This window comes from Pteropus medius, unplaced genomic scaffold (assembly GCF_902729225.1).
Source record: "Pteropus medius unplaced genomic scaffold, Ma_sr-lr_union100, whole genome shotgun sequence".
In the NCBI taxonomy this organism is placed as follows: Eukaryota; Metazoa; Chordata; class Mammalia; order Chiroptera; family Pteropodidae; genus Pteropus; species Pteropus medius.
In genome coordinates this window covers 1,618,271-1,643,392 of record NW_024341893.1, presented here as the reverse complement: position 1 = coordinate 1,643,392, position 25,122 = coordinate 1,618,271, and the positions used below count along the sequence as shown (strand labels likewise).

The 25,122-nt window shown below is 51.6% G+C and overlaps 2 protein-coding genes across 2 annotated transcripts in view; one reads left to right on the top strand and one right to left on the bottom strand.

Annotated features, from left to right (window-relative positions):
- Nucleotides 1–70: 70 nt before the first annotated feature.
- RASGRP4 (RAS guanyl releasing protein 4) lies at nucleotides 71–12,990 on the bottom strand. Its single transcript, XM_039854925.1, is given in 18 exon segments — nucleotides 71–1,793; nucleotides 1,910–2,041; nucleotides 2,145–2,181; nucleotides 2,977–3,121; nucleotides 3,233–3,351; nucleotides 3,486–3,590; nucleotides 3,668–3,748; nucleotides 5,276–5,551; nucleotides 6,361–6,477; nucleotides 7,668–7,841; nucleotides 8,632–8,785; nucleotides 8,891–8,942; nucleotides 8,945–8,998; nucleotides 9,001–9,017; nucleotides 9,625–9,687; nucleotides 9,815–9,920; nucleotides 10,323–10,501; nucleotides 12,801–12,990. Coding segments are annotated over 18 exon segments (2,001 nt in total). The 5' UTR covers nucleotides 12,824–12,990; the 3' UTR covers nucleotides 71–1,626.
- Nucleotides 12,991–17,791: 4,801 nt separating this feature from the next.
- The window catches only part of RYR1 (ryanodine receptor 1), a 106,363-nt gene continuing 99,032 nt past the window's right edge, over nucleotides 17,792–25,122 (top strand). The window contains exons 1-5 of the mRNA XM_039854913.1: nucleotides 17,792–17,868; nucleotides 22,538–22,657; nucleotides 23,596–23,700; nucleotides 24,756–24,830; nucleotides 24,917–24,995. Coding sequence (XP_039710847.1) covers nucleotides 17,821–17,868; nucleotides 22,538–22,657; nucleotides 23,596–23,700; nucleotides 24,756–24,830; nucleotides 24,917–24,995 — 427 coding nt within the window. The 5' untranslated portion in view covers nucleotides 17,792–17,820. The remainder of the gene's footprint in view (nucleotides 17,869–22,537; nucleotides 22,658–23,595; nucleotides 23,701–24,755; nucleotides 24,831–24,916; nucleotides 24,996–25,122) is intronic.

The window sequence follows — 25,122 nt, the reverse complement described above, 5'->3', positions numbered from 1 at the left end:
AAGGAGGGGAGGGGGCGTCTCTGTCCCTTGGGTCTGAACAGGCCCCTGATACTCTGACTTTCAGAGTCCTTCTTCAACAACACGCCTTTCCCTTCCTGTGGGCATGAGAAAGGAAACGCACAGGAATTGGACAAACATCAGCGCTCACCATGTGCCAGCCCTGTTCTAGGTCTTTGAGATACAGCAGTGAAAGGTGCAGATAATGAAAGCCTCTGCTCTGCCAGAGCTGACATTTCTGGGAAGGAGGGGAAGCCATTCAACAAGAGAAATAGATAAAATGTATAGTTTGCCAGATGGGGAAAAGTACTTTGGAGGAAAATAAAGCAAGAAGGCAGGATCGGGACCATGGAGAGATTGCAACTTTGAGTATGTTCAAGGGATGCCTCGCTGAGGTGACACTTAAGCTAAGTCCAAAAGAGGGGTCATGTGGGCCTCTGGGTAAGAGGGAACAGCCAGTGCAAAGGCCTTGAGGTAGGAGTATTTTGGGCCTGTTCAGTGACTGTCGAGGCCAGTGTAGCTGGAGTGGAGGGAGGTGAGGGTGAAGAGGTGCAGGGACAGATTGTGTGCAGTGGGCCACAGTATGGACTCTGGCTTTTTAAACGAGGTGAGATGGAGTCACATGATTTGACAGGGGTGTTCACAGGCTCCTCAGTTCCACCCCTTCTCTAGCCGCCTCTCCCCTCTGAAACCCCAGAGTTCAGAACTCCGCCCACCCTGTTCCCTCCCCGTCCTGGCCCATGCTGACTGTCAGCGTAGCACATTGGTCAGGAGCTTCCGATTTAGAGGCAGACCGAAGACCTGAGTTTGAGTTCTGCCTCCACTTAGGAGCTCTGCCACTCTGGGTTTAACCTGCTGAGCCTCAGTTTTCTCATCTATAAGATGGAGATGTAAGGAGTTAGTGAGGTAATGCTTAAGTCTAAATGTGTCAAACACGGAGCTGCACAATTACTAAGTGCAGGGAAAGGGGATACAATTAATAGTTACTCTGATAGAAAAGAAAATGACCTTTCAGGGTAAGAGATGATGGATGTTTCAACAAAGGCAGTGTGGATGCCAAGGAGGCCATGCCTTTGGGACTTCTGCTGGAGGCCCAACAACAGGACTTGGGAATGGCTCTGGGGGAGGGGAGTGAGGGAAGAGACCGAGGCGATTATCTAGGAATCTGGCGTGGAGGACTGAGTAGGTGGCGAGGCAGTCGTTGGGAGGGGGACCTGGGAGGAAGAAGACATTGGGTGATGAGGGTTGGTACATGGAGGAGACGTTTCAATGCCAGGAGCAGTGCCTCACCCAGACTTCCGTTAGGTGGGTGAATGAATGTCTCTGTGGACTTTATTTTTGCCCAACCTGAGAGTCTTTGCTTTTGAATACCGGACTTTACTCCACCGACTTACTGTATAGCTCCTGATATATTTAGCCTTATTCTTGTCATATTTTTTTTCATTCTGTTTTTCTCCTTACAAATCCTGTTCTACTAGTGGCTACCCCCTCCTGCCCCTCAACAAATTGAAATTCCTGTTTTTCTAACAACATTAAAAATTAACCAAAATCTATATCCTCCTACCCAAGCAACTGAGGACTTGTGCACATTTTCACTTTCCTAAGTTTCACCAAGTCCATCTGGGTTTCTCAGGCAAGTGGGCCGGTCTCTCCTGTATCCCGTTGGGGGCGATTCTTCCTCACCGTCTCTGGATCCCAGGAAGGGTGTGGGGGCTCTGTCTGGGTCCAAGCATGGCGAAGGTGACACCCCGTCTCAGGTTCCAGGGAGAGCGTGTAGGAGAGATTGTCCTCGGAGCCTGTTTGTGGGGCATGGGTGGGAGGGATGTGGGTGCGATGAGAATGCCTCATGACCTGGGGACTAATCCCTATCCACCGATCCCCCTTCCTAGGACTGCTACGCCCTGGGTCTTACCACAGCTGGCATGGGGACTTGGTGTAGGTGGGATGGGGGCTCCGGGGGGGCTCACATCGCCCTTGGCCCCTGGCCTCTTACACTCCTCCTTCACTCGGTCTCTGCAGTGTTTGTGGCAACACAGCCCACAGTCTGGGGGGAGGCAGTGGTCAGCGGCCAGAGGCCCAGTCCATGCGCCCGTTCTTCCAGACTGCAGGTCCTGGATTCCCTACTCCCTCACCAATGCCCCACTCACCCCGACAGCGGTAGCCTTGCTTGGTGACACCCCAGAGCTGAAAAGGGAAAGCAGAATAGGTTACTTAGGCTAGAGGCGGAGGGCTGTGGATGGGGTGGGGAAACCATCCAGGTTTTGGAAATTCTCAAATTTCCAAGGCTTATGTGTGATCTGAGGATTAAAGAAATTTGGAGGGTCTCTCAAGTTCGAGAGTCATCTAGGCTATTAGAATTGGGTCAAATTTGGAATTAATACTGTGACTCCTGTGAACAGAAATTGTGTCTGTTGTGTTTCATGCTGTGTCCACCCACCACACACCTTGTGCCTAGAACTGAGCTGGCACACAGGAGGTGCTCGGTAAATATTTAGTGAATGAGAAAGCGAATCTGGGAAGTCGTCCAAGCTTTGTGAATTAGTCTTGGTTGGGAGATTGAAAGATTTGTCCATTATCCAGAATTCGAGCGTACGTTGCATTTGGAAATTATCCAGGGTTTGAATTATATGGAGTCTAGAGATTTGCAGATTGATTCTGTTTGGAGATAAGTCTCCCAGGCTTGTAGATTAAATAGGGTTTTAGGTATTACCCATGCCTTGGCAGTTGCCCAAGGGGGAGGTCATCTGGGATTTGGACATTAGCTAGACTTTGGAATTATCTGGGATGCAGAGAACATCCAGTGTTTGGGGTGTATTTGAAACATAGGGATTATTTGAGGCTGAAGGGTTTCTTGGAATTTGGATTATCCGGGGCTTGAGAATTGAGTGTTCCAGGGTAGAGCTGGCTTCTGGGCCTGTGAGGACCTAGGACACTCTAGGGAAGATGGGCCCCAAGGGTGATAGCAGGCTGAGTGCTCACGAAGCCGCTGCAGCTGTTGCAGAAGGTGGGCTTGCGGAAGGTAACCTCATGGAAGGTGTGGAGGAAGGCCAGGCCCAGCTTGGAGCAGATGGCGCTGGCCCGGAGCAGGTACTCTGTCAGCTCCTCTCGGCTGAAGGAGCCACTCCTGGGGGCAGGGACAGCACTTCAGCATGGCTGTGCCCTTTCTCCCAGACCCATGAGTCCTGGTGACTCCAGCAGTCCTGTCTTTGGGGAGCCCAGGGGTCAGAGCACTCACCCTTGGCGTGGGGGTGGGTGAAGCCCATGGCAGGCAAAAGGGAAATTGCCTGAGAGTCGCTCAAAGTCTTCCTGAGAGATGGCTCCCCGACCCTCGGGATCGTAATTCTTGAATACGGACTTCAGAGGAGCGTGGGAAGGGAGAGTAAGGCCAGTGATGATCCCGGCAGTCTTAGAGCCCGTCCTCCAGGTCAGGGCTGTGCAGGTACCTTCCTTCCCAGCCCCCCGCGGCCAGGCCACAGCCCCCTCCTTACCTCCACCAGCTGCTCCACATGCCGACCCAGGGTGGCCCTGTCGGGCTTGGGTGTCACGCCAGGAGCCCACTGCACCACCGAGGGGGCTTTGAAGGGGGAGGGTGGCTGGGGCAGTGACAGAGGGGCTAGTTAGTCAGTGCATAGCTTGGGCTGGAGGTCAGAGGTCAGGGGTCAGTTCTCACCAGACTCTTAGGATAGCGGGGCTCCCGGGCGTAAGAAAGCTCATAGATCTCGTCCTCCGTGTAGAAGAGATCCAGGGAAAGCTGGGGCGGGAAGGGCGTTACAGATCCTCTGTCTCCATCCTCCTACCTGTAGCCTGTGCCCTACCTGGACCCCTAGCCTCCTCTTCTTCCCAAAGCCCCTCTTCTTTAGGGACCTCTCAGGTCCTCTCTTCCACTGAGACCCATTCACTCTCCATACCACTTGTCCCCTAGTCCAGAAATGTCATTTTCTCACTGAGGCTTTTTATTTATTTATTTTTTTGATCCCGTTTAAAATCACATACTCTTGCCAGGTTCCATGCCTTTTTCTGCCTTAATTCCCTCTATCCACTGATCATGTAAAAGACCATATGATTTACTTATTAGCTTTGTTTTATGGGTGGTTTCCCCACGAGGATGTCAGCCCCACAAGAACAGCAGTTTTTCTCTGACTTGCTCACCACTGTGAGCATAAGGGCCTGAAGTGGTGCCAGGCTTAGAGTGGGTGCTTAGAAAATATTTGGCTGATGGCCTTCCAGCACCAGCAACGCATAGGGCCTTTGGCACCGCTCATCTTAGGACAGGGCCAGCTTCACGGGCAGGCCCCACACTTAGAAGGGCCCCCGCTTCATTTAATGTCCTACCATCACTGTCTTGAAATTCTTAAGAATTTGGAACAAGAAGCCCCATATTTGGGCCTTGCAAATTATGGAGCTGGGCCAGTTTTAGGGTCTGAAAATCAACTTTTCAGTCTTAAACTACATGGCTCTCAGTGGCCCAATCTCTCTCAGTTTATAGCTCCTTAGAATATTAGAATATATATTCCCCCAAATCCCCCACTCCCCATTTTAGGACATAGTGTGGTGGTTCGTATATGTTAAAACATGGATTCTGAAGCTGGCCTGCCTGGGTTCAGATCCAGGTTTTACTTCTGTGGGACCGTGGGCAAGTGACCTCGCCTCTGTGGCCCTCGGTTCTCCAGTCCGTAGACTGGGCATGATAAGGGTCCCCGCCTTGGGGTTGTGAGGATGAAATGAAGTATTCTGTAGAAAGTGTCGAACATGATATGTGGCAGAGAGTAAGTGATTAATTACTGTTACTAGCTTTTTGCTTAGATTCCTGAATATATTAAAACTTGGAATTTTGGATTACTGACATGAGAAGCTCAGATCCTTGGAATTCAGAAGTGCGAAAGCCCAAAAAATTTTGGAGTTCAGATCAATGGATACTTGAGTTGCTGGGGGAATTGGGGGAAAAAATGCATCATCTTTATAGAGCTCACTGTGTTCCAGATACTATTTTAAGTACTTTATGTGAGATATATTATTGATCGATCCTTCTCAACGACTCTGTGAGTGGGTCCTATTATTATCCCCACTTTTCAGATAAGGAAACCAAGGCCAAGGGGTTAAGTGACTTGCCTAAGGTCACACAGCTGGGGAAAAAAAGCCCCTAGAAGCTCTGGTTTCAAAGCCCACACATCCCAGCACTATTCTCTCCTGGTCCCGCAGCCCCTCACCCACCCAGGACCCTAAATCTCAGTCTCACAGGCTCAGCCTCCAGGAGCCCAGATGGAATGGGGCAGCTCACCGTGAGCAGGTGCAGCAGGTCCTCGTTGGCACTGCAGGGGGGGTGCTGCTTCTGGAGGGCTGCCAGCTCCTGCAGCCGCAGGTACAGGCTGTTGAGCTTGGGAAGGTGCAGGCGGCCGTCGGGCAACCTGTCAGGCTGTGCCTCATGCAGCGACACCAGGTCCTTGAGGTGCACACCCAGCACAGGCAGCCGGAAGCCTGTGCAGCCAGCCCAGGTGCGGCGGTAACAGGCATAGTTGTTGTGGGCAGCGAGGAGCTCAGTCAGCTCCAGCAGGGTCTGTGTGGGAGGCCATGTTATGGATGGGGGCGGGGGAGAGCATGTTATTGAGAAAGCAGGTTATGCTCCCTTAGCCCCTGGAGGTGTATCCTAGCAGCCTCCTGTGTGGGCTCCCAACTCTCAGGGACCCAGTGCCGTTTTGAACACCTCCCAAGCCCTTTCATGTTTCACAATGGCCTCAGCATCCCCCAAAACTGCTCTTCCTCTTGGGTCCCCATCTCTCATTCCCCAGGCTAGAGTGATTTTTTAAAACCCCAAATTTGATCGTGGATGCTGCCATTATTCCCAGACGTCCGCAGCTCTCCAGTGCTGGGAAAAGCCCGGACACCTTAGTTCAGCCTGCAAGAGTCACCAGGATCTCCCACTGGGCATCCGCCTGGTCTCCTGCCACATCCTGACCTCAGCCACACACTGGACTCCTGAATGACCCACTCTCCCCAGACATTCTCAGGACATCCCCGACGCATGCTCCTCCCGTGGGTGGCCCAAATGTTGGTGTGGTTGGGGGCATTGTTTTACTCCCCACCCGGACTATAAGTTCTCTGCTAGCATCTCATTTGTCTCCCTCCAGTCCTGCTTAGGACCAGACACGCAGAGTAAGAGGGGTCAGCATGATGGATGGATGGGTGAAGAGGGAGGAAGATGGCAGAAGAGGACAGGGCCTGGGGGTCTGTTGGATTTGGAGGAACAAGGTCTCCAGGTGGCTCCAGGGCCCAGGGCAGGGATGCAAGGGGGTTGGGGAAAAGTATGTGGCTGGGGGGTCAGGATAGCTGACTGCCGGAACTTTGGGGAGGGTAGTGGCCCTTCACCTTTGTGCTGTCAGGGCTCAAGTGGGTGTGGGAGTCCTTGAGCCTGGAGATGGCACTATGACACAGGCCTCCCGTGACCGCCATCAGTGTGTTGAAATTCTGCAGCTGGTGGAGCCTCTAGGAAGGAAGATCAACACAAAGGTGGTGGGTGTCACATGGCAAGCTGGGGGTTCAGAGGACAGCATCCCAGCTGAGAGTATCCCATCGAGTTGGGGCGTTAGGCATGTGTTGGTATGGGCCAATGCGGGCATCAGACAGGCGAGATGCGTCAGGCAGGGGTGGGCCACGACCACGTTATGTAGGCGTTACACAGAGGTCAGGCAGGTGAAAGACTAATGTGAGGTTAGAAAAAAGGGGAGTCAGGCAAGTATGGGGTGTTAGACAGGTCGAGGGACTAGACAGATGTTTGTCAGACAGGTATGGGGGACTCAGATGTCAGGGTGTCAGGACCCTGGGGAGCCTATTGCTCTGAGAGTCAGAGAGATGAGGGGAGACAAGAAGGCCTGGGCTCTGGGCCAATGGGGCCACAGTGATATGGAGGGGTCAGGTAGACATGAGACAGGTGTGGGGTCAGATGGGCATCAGGGGGAATTGCCTCGCCTTCCCTTTTTCGAATTTGAAGGGCACAGGTCGCTGGGGGCAGAAAGTGGAGCCAGGGAGGAGTGGAAGATACTCAGACCAAGGACACTCGCAGGCAGGCGAACGCGCCAGAACCGCAGGTCTCAGAGGCGGGGCAGGGGAAGCTGGGCCATGGGAGACCTCAGAGGAAGGGCGTAGCCTGCGAGGAAGTACGCGAAGGGGCGTGTCCACGTTGGGGAGAGGGGGCTTCCCTTTTCTTCAGAAGGGAGAGACTATGTCTGCAGGGGAGGGAATGACACATGGGGCGGGGCCAGGGAGAGAGCTGAAGAGGAGGGAGTGAGGAGGGATGTAGTCACTGTCCCAAAGGGACGGCCGGGCCTAGTGACTAGGGTAGAGGATGACGTAAGGGGGTGAGCATAAAAGAGACTCTTTCACTGCCTTGGGGATAGAATATTCGGGTATAAGGCTTGAGAGACCGAGCCAGGAGGGACGTCGTCAACTGCTACGTCTAGGACCAAGGGGTGAGGCCAGGGCGGGTTCTACGCGGTGATATCAAGGCCAAGAAACAAGGGTCGCCAAGTCCGGGTGAGAGAGTCAGGACTGGAGGGCGGAGCCAAAACTTGGTGACTGGTGACGTCACCGCCTAGGATGGACAGCTGGAGAAGGGGCAGTTGTGTTGGGTGAGCAGAGCACCCAGAAAGCGAGCAGGGAGGCGGGGAGGGCCTTACCTGAGCCACGTGGATGAACTTGTCGAGCACCTGTGCGCGCTGTGCGGGCCCGGGACGGCTCAGCACCATGACTTGCACCCAGCGGGACACGCTGTTGCTGAGACCTACGGATCCCTCTAGGGCTGGGCAGCCCCGCACTGAGCCCTGCAAAACGTAGTCCCGCAGGTCCTGGGGCTGCGGGTGAGGTGGGCGTCAGGGAGCGCCGTGGCACTCAGGCCTTGCGGGCCTCTCACAAGCCCATCGCCCCAGCAGTCACGACCTGCGATGTCCTAGCCCGGCTAGCTTCACAGTGAGAAGCCAGATCCCATTGGGGTGATCATGTCATTAAGTATATAAATGCCTAATCACTATGTTGTACACCTGAAACTAATATAATTTCACATGTCAACTATAACTGAAAAATAAATTTTAAAAAAGTATAAAACAGAACAAAACAACAGATTCTCATCTTGTCTTGAAATGATGATGGCAATAGTTAATACACGTGTAGGTTGAAACATATGAAATTACCATCGGGATAGGTAAAATATGGCAAACTATGGCAATTTCAAATGGTTCTACCAGATAGCATTTACTCTGGACCAGTCACTGATCCTATTTTCAGCACTTACATGGGCCAGGCATTGTGACAAGCATTTTAAAATGGACACATTAATTTAATTCTTTCAACCTTCCAGTGAAGTATTACGACCTCTATTTTATAAACAAGAAAACTGATTCCCAGAGAGGTTAAGAAACTAGTTCAAAGTCACACAGGTAAGAAATGGCCGATGGATTTGAACCCAGTGCTCAGCCAGCTTAACTCATTTTCCTGGACCTTCTAGCACCCAAGTGGGAGTGTTTGAGATCCCTGCTGGAAGCCCTTGCTGGGGTCCTCTCAGTCCTGCCTGGCACCAGCCAAACCCCGCTCCACCACAAACCCTCCCTGGCTCCTCCTCCCCCCTGGAGGGAAGAGGCTCCTCACCGTTATAGTCTGGAAGGACCGAAACTCCAGGTAAGTGAGGTGCTGAGCCAACTCCTCTGTCTCCAGGTGGTCGAAAAGCAAGGACACTTTGCACTTTTTGCCCACGCTGGGGCTGTTCATGGAGGGCGGGGGGCCAGGGCCACCAGGACTCAGGCTGGGGGCAAAAAGGGGCAGGGTATTGGGAGGGCTCAGGGTGGAGGATGTTGGGGTGTAGAAGGAGATGGCAGAGGGGGGGGAGGGAGGGGGGGGGCTGACTCACAGGTTGGAGTTATCTCCCAGGCCTCCTCTGGGCCAGTTGCCCCTCCTGCTCTGGTGGCCCAGCGACTTACAACCCTTTCAACTGGGGGCTTCTGGTGCACTGTCTCAGGTGTTTGGTCATCCAGTACCTGAGCGTGGTTTATAGATGGTGGGATGAGGCTGGGGGTGGGGGTGAGGGTGGGCAAGTTCTCTAAAAGGGGCCTCTTGGGCTGAAGAATCTCTGCTGGGCTGGGGGACCTCTAGAAGGTCAGGGTTCAGAGAGGCATCAGGCTAGAGGGATCTCTGGGATATGGATAGAGGGCTTCTTAACATAGGCTGATGGATCAATGGGAGGTAGACTGGGGGATCTCTTGGAAGTGGAACTGCTAGGTAGCAGGATTGTGGAGGGTCTCAGGAACTAAGCTGGGAGCCTCTGGGGGTGAGATTATGGGAAAACAGCATAAGGGGGTCTAGAAGCTAGGCTGGGGTATGTGGGAAGTTTGGAGATCAGAGCTGGAGGTGTCTGGGTCCCAGCTGGGAGAGGGTCTGTATGATCTGGTAAGGGGTCTCTAAGAGGTGAAGATTCTAAGGAGCAGAACTGGGAAGGTCTTAGGAACAAAACCAGTGTCTCAAAGTGGGAAACAGGCCTGGGTGGGTCTGTGGGGAACTGGGCTGGGAGTCTCTGGGAGGTGTTTTAGGGGGGTAGCAGGGTGAGGGTCATGAGTCATGGGAATGGGGGTTTTGGCTCAGCCCTACCTGACCAGGTGACAGATCTGCAGCCGCCTCAGCTCCTGCGTGTTCTCTTTGGCCTCCCGGTACTTGAGTTCTGGTTAAGGCTCTGATATCCAGCACCCCAAACCTGCCTGCTCACCTTGTACCCATCTGTCAGACTCTCACGTCTCTGCCCTCTGCCCTCCCATCACTGCTCATGACCTTGGGAGGATATAAGGTCAGAAGACGGGCAGCAAGGTGGGCAGAAGGCAGCACCCAGCTGTGCATGGCCAGTACCATGTTGAGAATGTGGTCCCCGCGGCGCAGGCTGCCGGCCGAGTCTGGGGGCGGGAGAAGTGAGCTCTGTTAGAATGACTCCTGGACGATGATGGACTGCAGTCTCCAGAGCTGTTTGGACCACCTAATTCAAACCCTAGACTACTCTTGACTCCCTGCATGAACTTGGGCAAGCAACTTGGCCTCCTTGTGCCTCAGTTCCCTGGTATGTACTGTGTATGGACCAGCACGGCTCCTGGCAAGTCATACTGAAGGTGGAAATATCGTCAAACGTCCTCCCCCTCCGCATCTCAGGAAAGATAAGCACAGGTGGCTCTCTTATTCCTAATGTAGTGATTGAAATTCATTTCACATACCCTATTTTATATCCCTCAGAACTGAGGCCTAAAGAGAAGCTTGACCCAATCTTAGGATTGGGGAGGCTGGCCGGGGAGGGGGACGCTCACCAAAGGACTGGATGCATTTCTCCAGCAGCTCATCTTCGCTGCAGCCACCCTCGTTCAGCATGTCCATGGAAGCCATGATCTTGCTGATTTCCCGGGGACTGGGGCACGTCTTGTGGCGGCGGGCCTGTCGGGGCCGGCCCCGCCCTCCTGTCTTCCCGGAACATTCCTGGTGGGACTTCCTGTGGGCACACCCCCCCCAACCCAGGGAATCATGTGAGCCCCTTCATTCAGGCAGAGCCCCTGAATCCTTCTTGACCCCAAAGCCCCAAGGCATGATGGGAGAAACTTCCTAAAGGCAAAGCCCCAAGGTCACTCCTGACCTCCTATGGACTCACAGGAGAAAACTCCAGGAGTTTCTCCTACAGGTAAACTCCAAGGGTTACTCCTGTCTCCTTAAGGGGTTTGGTCAAAGATCCTCAAGACTACTCTGAATCCCCCCAGAGAAACATGGGACATGGGAGATAACCCCAAGACTGCTAAGGACCCTCTAGGGAATCGCAAGAACTTTCTTCTTCAGGCATTGGCCCCAAATTCCTCTTGATGGCACAGTCCCAAGGCATTATGGGAGAGACTTCCTGTTGGCAGACCCCTGGGATTATTCCTGATTGTGCAAGGAATCATGGGAGAAGACCCCAGAATTATTCGTGCCTTTCCCAGGGAGAGTCATGGGAAATTCTGCCTTCAGGGAGACTCCTCAGAATTCCCCTTTGTTCTCTAACCCCTTCCCACGCCTTTTCCCCAGAGCCCTCAAGAGAGCAGTCGACCCCTAAGATGCCATCTTTCCCTCTTCCCCCACCTTGACCCCCTCCATCAAGCCAGCCCCTTGGCAGGACCTGAATCTTATCTGCCCACCTGAGCCCCTACATTTGGAACTCGAGAGAAGATACGGGTACCAAGTGTCTTCACCAGGGCTCTTCAGAGCTGGGCAGGGTCCCTGGGGCTGAGGCAGCTTCAAGGAAAGTTTAAAAATAACCCTCACTCAGCCTTGTGCCTCCCTGAGGCTCATGTTCCAGTTGGGGAAAGAGGGTAATGGAGAAACAGGGATGGCGCAGGAAGGAGGGAGAAGAATCCAGGCGAAAGGGCCTCGGTTTCCATAGCCAGACAAAATGGGGTTAGAGCAATGTATGCTGGCTGCGTGACTGCGTTAGTCATTTAATTTCTCTGGGCCTCGGTTTCCTCATATGAAGAATTCCTGGACCTTCCCCAGGAATCTATTATGAACGTTCAATGCCTTGCTCTTCAAAAATGCTAAGAGACTTAGTTTGCTTAGTTTGCTTAGGCTGTTAAGCGGCCAGGGATGGGAAAGCTGAACTTGAGACGCAAAGGGAGAAAATTGTGGCTCAGACTAAAGCCGGGCTTGAAGCATGGAGGTGAAATGGGAGACCCTCAGAACAAGGGCACTGCCATGTCCCTGGCGAACCCAAAGGGATCGGTATTGAACGTTGCCGAGTAAAAGCTGGCATTTGCTGAGCACCTGTCTAGATCAGCGGCTCTCAAAGAAAGCACGGTCCCCAACCGATACCAACAGCAGCACCTGGGAGCCTGACATAAATACAAGTTCTCAGGCCTCACCCCAGACCTAAAGAATCAGAAACTCTGGAGATGAACCCAGCAATCTGAGTTTTACAAGCCCTCCAGGTGGCTCTAATGTGTGCTGAAGCCCGAGAACCACTGGTCAAGACTGTCCCACTGAGAACGTAAGTGCCCCTCCAAGGAGGGGCTATGATTATTCTATTGATAAGAAACTAAGGCACGGAGCAGTTAAGTGACTTACCTAAGGTCATGCAGCCAGAAAATGAGGCAGCCAGGTCTCTACCATTAAACTGCTGGATATTATGGGGAGGGGACCCCTTTGTCCATCAGAGACATGCTGGAGGAAACTGGAGGACCTGCCGGGGCTAGGGACCCAGCCACCATCACCCCTGTGAGGACAGGAGGGCCCACTCGCCTAGGTGATAGAAGCCCCTTTTAGAACCTGCAGGCATAGCCAGCCGATAGGCCCTTACCTGCAAATTCTCTGCCCCTTGTAATGTCTGGAGCAGCGAGAAGTGGTTTAAGAGGCAGGAGAGCTGCCTTGTCCTGCGTCACGCTCCCCTCCCCAGGGGCAGGGCCCTGCAGGAGCCTGGAGTTTCCAGTCCAGGGGGCAGCGAGCACTGTGATGGGGAATCAGGAAGACCCCAGGGAGGACAGAGCACCCAGCCTAGGGAGCTAAGATGGGGGTAGGGCAGGGGGAAAGGGATTCAGAGCAGCTCCAATTCCAGAGAGAGCTAGGACAAACATCGGCATTCATACAAATAGCCCCAGCCCTGGCTGGCTCTGGACTCCCTGAAGCATCTTTCCACCTGGTACCCCCTGCTCCTGCCTTTGCTCCCAGAGGAGCCCCACACCCTACTTCCTTTTAGTGCCACCCAACCTTCCCACGCAGCCTGAGGCCAGGGGGTTAGGGTGCTTCAGGCTCTTTAGGGAGAGTCCTCTCACCTCTTGCTGTCTTTCCTGTTCATGCTTCCTGGGGGTGGGGGCGTGAAGGGGGTCTTAGGAGAGTCTGGCTCAGCTCCTCCCCCCCTCACCAATGCTCCAACTTCTTAGCCCCTTGGGAGCTGGGGCCTCCTCGGTGCTTGGGAAGGAAAGAGGAACTGCCCCTCCCCACCCAGCCCCAGGCCAGGGGGAAGGAAGAGGCTGGGGAGAGACCAAAGGTCCCCCCTCCCCCCACATGGGTATCCCTTCAGGCTGAGGTTTCCAGTGCTGCCGGCCCCCCCCAATCGCCAGGGCGGGCTCTTTATCTCCCCCATCTTTCTGTCTCTAGACCCGTGATTCTTTGCTCTGTCAGTTTCATACTTCAATAAAAGTGTTGTGTTTTTTTTTAAAGTATGCCTAATATGACACATTTATGTAAAAACACACTCAAAAGAAAAGTCTGTATTTCTACAGGGACGTATTCATGTACACACACGCAAAGGTTTGAATGGAAAGTTACAAGACATAGTATTTTGTATATTTCTTCTTGTTTCTTTTATTCTTAGTTTAGTCTTAAAAATACCATTTGTACCCCAGAAAACATTTTCACTTTATTACTTTCATTGTAACGAACCTTTATGTAGTGCTTACTGGATACCACACGCTTCTAAGGGGTTTTAAAATATTAACTCATTTAATCCTCACACAATCTTAAAGATTGTTACCTTGTTATGGAAACATCAGAGCTGGAGATAAACCATCTGGGAGCCCCTTCCCCAACCCACGGTTCTTCTTATGCAGGGGCGACCAATATCAGATGTACTTGGGTTTCATCTGATCTGTTGGTTGTGTGTTTGTTCAGTTTCCTCGAATATGTGCTTTTTGTTTGTTTGTTTCTGTTTTTTTCTCATACCTATATGTGTCATACTTGACATATTTTTTAACTGACGTACAAGAAAGAGCACAAATCTTAAGTGTTTAGGTTGGTGAATTGTGACAAAATGCATATCCATGTGACAGTCACACAAATCAAGAAAGAGAACATCCCCAGCCCTTACCGACCCCTTGAGCCCCTCCCCATGGCTACGTCTCAAAACATAACCACCAGCCTGATTTCTAGCAGAGTAGTTCTGCCTGGTTTTGAATGGACTAATTTATGTTATATAAATTAGTATATAAATTGACTAATTTATCATTTCTGGCTTCTTCATTCAGCATCTTGTCTTTGTGATTCTTCCATGGAATTATATTTGGCTGTAGTTCATACCTTTGTGTTGCTGTATAATCTTCCTTTGTGTGACTATTCCATGACTTACCAATAGATTTTTCCTGCGATGGGCATTTGAGTTGTGTCCAGTTTGGAACTGTTGTGAATATCGCTGCTGTGAACATTCTGGCTCCTGTCTTTTGATGAACAAAGTGTGCAGTTCTGTAGGGTAGATACCTAGGAGAGGAATAAATAGGTCACAGTAATTAACGTGATTCTGCCAAACTGATACATCAGTTAAAAAATATGATTCTGTCAATTCAACCAAAGCTCTCTTCAAGGTGTGTTTTCGCTCTTTTCTTTTTTTCACTAAATGAAGTCGCCATGGATTTTTTTCACACTAGAACATTTAGACAAGCGTGGAGCCCATTCTCTTTAGCTTTACCGTGACGTGACATATCATATCGTTTCAGAGCTTCTCTCTGCATCTATTCTTCTTCCTGCTTCTTCTTCCTTCTCTCTCCCCAGTCTCAAGCTGTGCTCTCCATGACGTGCTGTCTGTCTGTCTGTCTGTCTCCAGCCTGTCTCTTCAGCACCTGCATCTCACGTAACAAGGTAATGGTCCTGGCTCAGCCAAGCTTGTGGTGTGAGAGCGTCTCCAGGTTCCTGGGGAAGGTGGTGGGCGGGGAGCCTCAGGGAGGGAGGGGCTTGGAAAAGGCTCTGGCACCCGTATATTCTCTTGAGGCCCAAAGGTATGGTTAATACCAACAATAACACCGACAACCACAAAGGAAAAGATTTCTGAGGCAAACCACAAAAACTCATATGGCAGAAAAAGGATGCACTTGATAACATGCAAATAAGGATTTCTCTTAACGAGGACACCTTGGGACAAATATCAGATGATAGAGCGGGGATAGGTATTTACAACGTCTAAAATCAATGAGACATTAATACCTAGAACGTAAGCGAACGGCTGCAAATCAGCAAGAAGTGTGTGCTGATCAGCCCTGCAGACAGGCCAGGAGCACACCTGCAGAACAAAGGAAGATGCCTGCTGGGATTGCTAACAACTCATTTCCCCACACCATGAAGGGAAAACGGGAAAAAGAGAGTCTTTAAGTGGTGCCCTACACAAAATAAAATTATTCATTCCCTATGGCTAAAACCATGGGGAACCTATGGATTCAAGCCTGGGGACTGCCAGCAGACCTTTCCCGCTACTAACTTTACCTTTACTGCTACATACTCTTATCCTTCCTCACTGTATGTCCACATCAAAGGAAATGGGTAAATAAAATCTTTAAACTGTAACTCACAGGAACTAAAGAATGATATACAAACTGAAACCTCCCCCCCACCAACACTTGGGGTCTTTTTTTCCTTGTCTTGGCTTTTCGTCTTTGCTTTCTCTAGTCTTTGCTTTTCCCTTCTTTAATAAACTTTCCTTTTGGCACATGTTTGAATTCTTCCTACACTCTCTGCCAAGAACCTGCTTCTCTCTCGGTGCTGGGCTTGGTATCCCCCCAACTTGCAGGAATTTGCCCTGTCCTGCATCAGTTGGGGATGTGAGACCTAGGTACCCTCACACAGTTAGTGGGCAGCCATTCCTCGGAGGCCATTTGGCACTATTTAGTCAAATTAAGTGTGGCACGGAGCTGCCACCCAGCAATTACCTCCTGGGTGTGCATACCGAGACAGTCTCCCTCAATTCATACTAGTAAGGAGACATATACTAGTATGTTCACTGCAACATTAGTTTTGGGAGCTGGGGGCAGTCTGGGTATCCATCCCCAGAGGAGTGAGTAGATAAACAGAAAGGTACAGTCACCAGGGAGCCCTGCAAAGCCCCCCAGCCACAGCCTAGGAGTCCACAGAGCAACATGGCTAGGTCTTAAAACACATAATATTGACTGACAAAAAAAAGAAACACTATTAATATCTTATGATATAATGCACAAAGACAGAATAATTTTATATTATATATAAACTTAAAAACTTAATATTTAATATACGTGTGTGTGTTATATAATGTACAATAGATAGACATATAACTGTGTTGTACTATATAATTATATTGGCCTAAATATGTAATTATGCATTATATAATTCAATAATATGCTACAAACTTATATGCTACGTTACAATTGTATCAATATATCAATATTTACGTAACACATAGCAACTTATTATACATTTAACATTTTATATATAATTTTATTAAACTGCAAGATTTTGTTTTGTATAACTCAATAGATACCATTATGTGTTAATAATAATTTTAATAGATCTATGTATCAGTCGCTTACCATGTAGTAGGCTCTAATTGGTTTCCTCATGGAATCTTCCCCGGGACCCCAGAAGGTGGGAACTATTCCAAATTAGCTCAGTTGACAGATGAGGAAACTGAGGCCCGGAGACATGAAGCTGCCAGCCTGGCAGGAGGCCCAAGTATATGTGGCTTCCTGCGTTGGGCCTCCAGGCCCCACAGCTGTCTTTTTTAGGGAACTGCAGAGGCCCTCCGCCAGGGCTCCTAGGAAAAAGCTGGTTATCCCTGTTAGAGCTCCCCTATTTACAAAGCCCAGGATGCTCATCCGCACAAAGGGATGGCCCAGCTAGTAGCCCTCGGTGGCTCAGGTGGCCCCTGAAGAGAAGGAGGGTTAGAACTCTAAGGGCAGGGCCTGGCTGTGGGGAAGTGCGTTTTTGTTATAATTAGGAGATTTTATGCAAATAATGAGACAGTAAAGCAGAATGTTTAAGAACCGTGTGCCAGGGTTTGACTCCCCTGCTTAGCCTCTGCGTGATCTGGGGCAAGTCACTCCATCCCTCTGCGCTCAGCTTTCCTCATCTGTAAGAGTATTGTCATCACAAGATCATTGTGAGAACTACGTCATTTATTCTGGTCATGTCCTTAAAACTATACTTGGTAAGGACCACACATTTTTATTTTCTCCTCGAAACCATGTGAATTGTTTAGCAGGATTGTTGTGAGAACTAAATGAGATGCAGTAAAAAGATCTTAGCTCGGGGCCTGAAATACAAGAGGCATGCAAAAGACATCTGCTACGGCTATTATTCATGCCTCACAGTTTCGATGATGATGATGGTGGTGATGATGAAGAAGATGATGATGATAACAACACCTCCATAACATTTACTATGCACTGGTATTGTTTTAAGTGCTGTAAATAAATGATATCATTTAATCCTTGCAACAGTCCTGTGAGATACGTACTATAAACATCCTCTTTATCAGTTGGGGAATCTGAGGCAAGGAGAGGCGAAATGAATTCTCCAAGATCACACAAAGGAGTGACAAGACCGGGACTCGGATATGGACTGTCTGGCTGAGAGTCCTTGTTTTTAATCACTATGTACGCTGCTTTTTAAAGTCCGGAGACTTGGTGCACATCCTGGCTCTGTTGTATGACATCAAGCAGGGGCTCCCCGCTCAGCGCTTCAGTTCGCAATCTGTGAAATGGGAGAATGATGGCCTCTTTACAGTGGAGGTGGAGAGAGGACAGCTAGCTACCTTCTAGACGCTCCTCCTTTGCCCCGCCCGGCCCAACGCACGCTTCAGGGACAGGTTTGGGGACTGTGGGCGGGGCTCTGGCAAAGGGCGTGGCCTGAGTCGTCCTGGCCCAATGGGGACGGAGGGGATGGGCACCTCCTCCCGGCTCTGTCCAGCACGCGAGTCCTCCTCGCAGTTCCATCTGCCTCGCGGGTGCCTCTGACGTCCCCTGAGGTCTCCGACCCCAGCCCGCCCCCAGCCCGCCCGCCCAGTCTGAGTCCTTCCTATTCTTCGACCTCAGCCCCGGCCCCTCGGGCCTCGACATCATGGGAGACGGAGGAGAGGGTGAGGACGAGGTCCAGTTCCTGAGGACGGTGCGTACCTGTGTTAGGGGTCTCTGGGGCTATCTTTCGGGTTCCTCTGAACGTCTCTCTGTCTCCGATGTATCTGTCCTGATCGCTGGTAGTCTCTGAGACTCGGGGTCTCTTCCTCTCCCTTTGGGTAACTGTCACTCTGTCTTTCTCTGTTGAATTATCCCCCGCCCTGCCACACCTTTCTCACTACAGAGAATTAGCAGGATTTGGGACTGCAGAATGGGTAAAGAGATCTTCCGCCACCATCTCTTCTGACGTTAGCGATTTGTCCCGGAGACGGGGGCGGGGGGCGGCGATGAGGCAGCACCCCCTCCCACCACCCTGGAGGCAGGCACTTGGGAAAGTGGTTCTAATTCCTGAGCTTAATTTAGCCGCCCCCTCCCCCCGACTAGCGTTAATTTTCTCCTTGCTCCAGACTCTGACCTATTTAAATTCTTGGGAAGACCCAACTCCTTTGAACTCCTAGCCCTTGAGGGTCTCCTGGGGGTCCCTCAGGTTCTGGGTCTCCTTTCTTTCCCCCTTTGGTTTTGGGGGGTCGATGTGGCTGTCAACGGTCTGTGGATGGTGTCTCTCTCTCAGTCTCCGTGGGCTGTCTCTGTCTCTCTGTCTCTGTCTTTGTCTGTTTCTTGGCTTCAGCCCCTCGCATTTCACTCTGCCTCTCTAGCTCTGTCTCTCCCTGCATCTCTGATCCCCCGCTGGGGGCAGGGATGGGAATTGGAACAACAGGTGTCTCTCCCAGAATAGCCTGCTTTTCTGGGGCCTGGGCAGGGGAGGGGGAGAGGGGGGGAGGGACTGCCCATCTCGGAATCCTTCCCACTTTTCCCTCCCAGCGGCTCAGCTGGATGTGGGGTCTGAGTATGGGAGATGTTCTTTCTTTTGGGCCAGGTCTGCTGACCCTGCACTAGCCCCTCCCCTCCCCCTCTGGGCCCTGAGAAATGCTGACACAGCATTCTGGCCCCAGAATAGGGCCCCGGTGAACAGGTCTGGTTTCCTGTGAGGGAGGAACAAACAGCTGGGCTGGTAATGAAGGATAGGGACAGCTGGACATTTAGCCATGGGAGAAGGCCTGGTTTCACCCTAGACTCTTGCTTCAGCTCCAGCCCTTTAGCAGACACCATGGGTTAGGCTCACTCCTCCTCCTGGCCCTAATAAGACATGGCCATGGCCATCAGCCCCTGAGCCACTCTACATCAGGACCTGTGCCTAGGGCCTTGGCCTTCTGAGGCGTCTAATTATATCCTTGTTGCCCTATCTTCTGAGGTAAGGCCCTATCTTTATCTCCCTGGGAGATCTGAGGAAAACCAAGGCCTGAGTGGTAGAGTCATTCGCCCAAGGTCAAGGCCAGGAAGTGTCATCTCTGGATGCCCCTGGGGCTCAGCCCTCCTGCTTTCACAAGAGGAAAACTGAGCTCAGACTTGCCAAGGTAGCCAGTGTTAAGTTCTAGAGGCCCGGCACTGGCATCTCTTGGCTGCAGGATCACTGTGTTTCCTTGAACTTTATTGAGGCGTGTATGGTGGTTTTCTCAAACTTTTTGGACTTCACCCCAGCAGTAAGAAATATACTTTATATTGCAACTCAGTACATGCACATACATACATTATAAAAATTAACTTTACTGAAGGAAAATTGATGTGTAGTAACTGCACTCATTTTAGGTGTTACAGTTCAATGAGTTTTGACAAACTGTACACAGTCATGTACCTATCATCATAATCAAGACGAAACGCTTCCTGTACCCCAGAAAGTTCTCTCTTGCTCTTTGCAGTGATCGCCCTGCCCATCTGCTTTATGTCACTGCAGATTCCATTACTCATTCTAGTGTTTGTAGACCGTGCACGCTCATTTGTCTTGCTTCTTTGGCTCAGCATAACACCTTTGACGTTCATCCACGTAGCATGTATCAAAAGTTCAACTCCTTTCGGTGCCAGGGAGTATTCCATTGTGTGAATGTGGCACAATTTATTTATCAGTTCACCTGTGGATGAACATCAGGTTGCCTCCAATTCACGCTACTATGGATGAATTACGTGCATTTACACACACATGCAGACACACGCACTCACACACGCACACGCACGCACACACACCTATTTTTCACCGAAACAAGTTTCAAAAAATGTAGATAGCCAGCTCTTGGAACACAAGGGGCATGTTGCATTTTCTGTTCTTGCTCTACTTATTTTCCTTTTTAACTGTAGTGTCTATAGCCCCCAAATTGATTTCATTTCCCTTTGATGGGTGGCAACCTCTAGCCCACTCTGCCTGGGTTTCTCAAAGCATGCCGCATGTCAGAACCTCCTGAGGACTGGTTAACGGTCCAGATTCCCTGCTCGCCTCAGCGCCACTGCATCAGGCTTCTGGTGTTGGGGTGGGGCAGGGGGACTGGGGCAGCAAGGTCTGATGCAGGAAAAGGTCAGAGAATCACTGGTGTAGTGATCAGGCCCCCTGTCTCCGGCGTATACCCTGGCTTTGCCATTTGCCTGCTTCCTAACTTGGGGCAAGTGATTTTTCCTTTTTTCTCTAGCCTGAATTCTCTAATCTGAAAAACAGGGACCGTGCTCACTGCAGCAACACATAGACTAAAACTGAACAATGAGGAGAAAAAAATATGTACCATGAGGGTTTGAGGGGTCCACGCAGAATCTCTCCGAGCTCATCTCCTCCCAGTCTCGCCCTCACTCCTGCCGCCACCGCCATCCTGACCCCTTTGCTGCTTCTCAGCACCCTTTGCCCCTCCAGCTACGGGACTTCGCACATGCCGTCCCCTCTCCCTGGAATGTTCTTCCTCAGAGACCATCAGGCCTGAATCCTTCTCATTATTTGGATAAGGTTTACGGTTTAGGATAGAGTGTTAGGCTCAGCTCAAATGTCACCTCTTTGGAGAAGCTAACACTTCACCCCCCACACACACGCTGATGTCATCCCTACCCCAAAAGCCTCTCTCTTACTCACCCTGGGTAATTTTTTTCCATTACACTTATCACTGACCTTAAAATTATGAAGCTATTCACCTGTTTGTTGCATCTCCCCCACAGATGTCAGCTCCATGAGGACAAGGATTCTGTCTGCTTTATTCGCTGCTCTGTATCTATTGCTTAGATCAGTTCCTGGTAATAGTAGATGCTCAATAGGTGCCTATCAAATGAATGTAAAGTCCTGAGCATAAGGCCTAGCAGACAGTAGTGCTTAATAAGTGCAAGCTATGTGATTCCTATGAATACACACGCGTCAGGATGTCACAGTTGAGGGTTACAGAATAGAGCTGTTGCGGGGCCTCCTGCCAACAGGTCGACTCTCTGTCCTTCCTCTTAGGCTGGATAGACAGACTGAGGGCTGCCAGTGGGGATCGAAGCTGGAGACTGGAACGTTTGTGTGATATGCTGGAAGGGCTAGAGGCTGTGTGACCTCGGGTGGGACGCCTAAGCTCCTTGAAACTGTTTCTTCCGCTGTAAAATGGAATAACCACTGCCTTCCTCAGCAGTTAAGGGCTGTGGTCTCCATCATTTTTGACTGACACCTTTATCAGTGAAAACACTGAGCACTCCTCATGTACACTTATGCTAGTGATAAATGTAGATGTGGGCTACTATAGTAATATATTAAGAGGTGGTCTAGTGTTCTAAGAGTGTGACACATAGAACCACAGAGTTGGGATCAAATACCAGCTATGCCGTATGCCAGCTGTGTGACTTCAGGCAAGTTACTTTCCCTCTCTGGGCCTCGGTTTCCACAGGTTCACATAATAAGATTTACCTCAGCAGATTGTTGTGGATTAAATGAGTAATGCATGTGAAGTTCTTGGAATGGGACATTCCAAGACATAGAAGATGCTTCTATTGTACTTAAATTTTAATTTGTAATCTTGAAATTATTTCAGACTTAGAGAAAAGTCGCAAGGTTAGTCCGGAGAATTCCCGTACAGCCTTCAGTCATTTTCCCCAGATGTTAAGATCTGGCACATCTGCTTTCTTCTCTTCTCCTCTCTTCTCTTCTCTCTCTCTCCATTTCCATATTTTTTTCCTGACTAAGTTGTGGACCTCATATCCTTAATCTTTAAATATTTCAGTGTCTATTTCCTATAAAACAGGCCAGTCTCTTACAAAGCACAGTAGTTATCAAAATCAAGGGATTTAGTATCACAATGATACCACTGTCTAATTTACAGCCCTTATTCAGCTTTGACCAGTGGCTACATGGCCATAATTTGTGGCATTTCTCCTCCATCCAGGATCCAGTCCAGCCTCTGGCATCTCATTCACGTCTCGTTAGAAAGAGCCCCTTAAATGATAACTATTTTTAAGATGATACACAAAAGACAAATTAGAGAAGGCCGAGCTTAGAAGCCATTGAACCGATACTTTCCACCCTCTGATGGTTCACCTCGTGGACCCCATCCAGGAAGCCTCTGGAGCCAGCTGGGTTCAAATCCCAGCTCCTCCCCTCATCAGCGCTATAGTCTTGGACAAGCCATGTCCTCTCTTTGAGCCTCAGTTTCCCTATTTTAAAATGGAGATGACACGGACCCCTATCTCATGGAGATGGTAGAAGCACAGGCCCCTACTTGAACAATTCTCTTTCATGAGAAGGGTGGGGTGAGTGGCCATAATATGCAATGTCTGTAAGATGCGGGCAGGTGCCAGCCAGCCCTGACTCCTGGTCCCATCCCCAGGACGACGACGTGGTCCTGCAATGCAGCGCCACCGTGCTCAAGGAACAGCTCAAACTCTGCCTGGCAGCCGAGGGCTTTGGCAACCGCCTCTGCTTCCTGGAGCCCACCAGCAATGCCCAGGTCTGCTCCGGAGGGAGGCCGGGGCTGGGGAACGAGGGGCTCTGAAGGGGCACAGAGTATGGAGTTCAAAGAACAGGGCTCTAGGGGTCTGAAAAGGGGGTGCTTACAGGAGAGAAAACAGGGAGGGAGCTAAGAGGGAAAGGGGGCTGGAGGTCTGAGGTGGCAAGGGGGACTGAGGACGAGCAAGGATAACGAAAGTGGGTCCTGAGATGCGGTGTCGGAGAGGGGGCAGAGGCCTGGACCAAGGAACAGAGGTTGAGGGATCCAGTGAGCAGAGGCCTGATCTGGGATGGATTGGAGGCTGAAAGGAGAGGTGAGTATTCGGGGCTCAGGGTGAAGGACTCAGGGTCTGAGGGAGGACCTTGGGGGAATGGGGCAGGGTTGGGAGAAAGAGTAACGTGGAGTCTGTTGGGGAAGCCTCTGCAGGGGCAGAGAGTCTTGGGGTGCCAAGGGGAGGGTGGAGACTGAGGAGGGCCGAAGGTGCCTCCTGCGATTCCGGGAAGCAGCGTTCACATGTCCGAGGCAGGCGAACCGGGGCCGCACCGGGTGATGGCGGAAGTGGGCTCTGGGCTGGAGAGACGGATACTGCAGGAAGCCGAGACGCCCGGAGCCGTCACGGGCACAACTGCGTCCGATGACGGATGTTATTTAATGAGTTCAAGATTAGGTGGGGTCTGGGGCACCTGAGTTGGAGGGTAGTGTGGAAGCTTTTGTGAGGTTTGGGTGAGGTTCAGTTGTGAGGGAGGAGGCACAGCAGAGGTGTTTTCTGTGGCATTGGTGAGGATTCAGGGTGTCTGAAGCGGGTGGCAGAGGGCAGGGCTTCTTGGGGGGTTGGGCTTGGGTCTAGATGTCTAAGGGGAGCAGGTATTTAGACTAGGGGCAGGGGGTGCACCGGGTCTCCAGGCTTTCAGGCTCCCCACTCACATCTCCTCCCCCAGAATGTGCCCCCCGATCTGGCCATCTGCTGCTTCGTCTTGGAGCAGTCTCTGTCCGTCCGAGCCCTGCAGGAGATGCTGGCCAACACTGTGGAGGCCGGCGTGGAGGTGAGGCTCCCGCCCCAGGACAGATGGGTGGCAGGGATGGGTGGGAGGGCCTGGGGTCATTTACTATCTGCTCTTCTTCCTCCTCTCTCTGCCCCGCCCCCCACAGGCCCTCAATTTGGATAAGTGGGTAGGTCTGGCCTGGGGTGTCACCTGTCTTTCCCACCTCTCCTGACCTCGGGCCTGTCTCTCGGGCCCACATCCTGCACACAGCGGGTGGGGATCTCCCCGACCCTTGTTGTCAGGGGCTGCGGAGACCAGAACAGGCCAGGAAGGAAGAAAGGAAGGGAAGGGGTTGGGGCTTCTGAGCCCCTGGCTCCCCTGTCTGCTCCTTCCTCCTCTTTCTCATCCTTTTCCCCCGCTGATTCCAGCTCTCTCTGCATGGGGCCTCTCCCTTCACCTCTCCCATCCCTAGTGTGGGTCCCCTCCAGTCCAGGAGTGGGTCTGCCATGTGATCACGTGGCTCCATCACATGGCACCCTCAGAGCATGGGCATGTGAGAGCTGGGATGGGAGGCCTGGTGCCAACGGGTGACAGGGTGTCATGCCCCCAAGAGGACTGAGTCTCCCTGTGCTCAAGGTGCATGGCAGCACCGAGTAGGTCCCTATGGGTGATGTTCAAATCTTTAACAATGGGTAGGACTGCACCAGTGCACACCAGCCGCAGCCCTGCCATGTTGTGACAGGTCAGAGCACAGGGGGCCGAGGTCCATAGAGCATGAGATACTGGGGCTTGCCTGAGTGTCCCCATTACCAAGAACAGGTGTCCAGCCACCCCGAGTGACTTTGGGGCCTGGTTAACAAGGTGAAGGCGGCAGAGAGGAGAAATGGGCTTTGAGAGATGTAGACATCCCCATCCACAGGCTTCTCAGGGACAGAGTCCCTGCTTCCACGGGTGGGGACCTGAGGCAGAGGGTCTGCTGAGGGTCTGAGCTGAAGTTTTCTTGCGTCCAGGCCTGAGCATGGTATTTCATGGGGAACATATTCCCACTTGGGATAGGCCATATGTGTCAAGGGGGCCTATTCTCACTCTGTGCCCTCTCTTCCTGCCCCCCACAGTCGTCCCAGGGTGGGGGACACAGGACGCTCCTGTATGGCCATGCCATCCTGCTCCGGCACGCACACAGCGGCATGGTGAGTGCGTCAGCGAGGGGGAGCGGGGGCAGGGAGTGCCGCGTCTGCCAGGAGGAGGCTGACCGTCCTCTACTCTACGGCCCTAGTACCTGAGCTGCCTCACCACCTCCCGCTCCATGACTGACAAACTGGCCTTCGATGTGGGACTGCAGGAGGATGCAACAGGTGCAGGGGCTGGAGGCAGCAGGGTGTGATGGGACAGGGCAGGCAGGGACCTAGGGCGCAGAAGGCCTGCAGAACTACGAGGGTGGGCACGGGAATGTCCTGGGGGTAGCAGTGGGGGCTTTGGGGC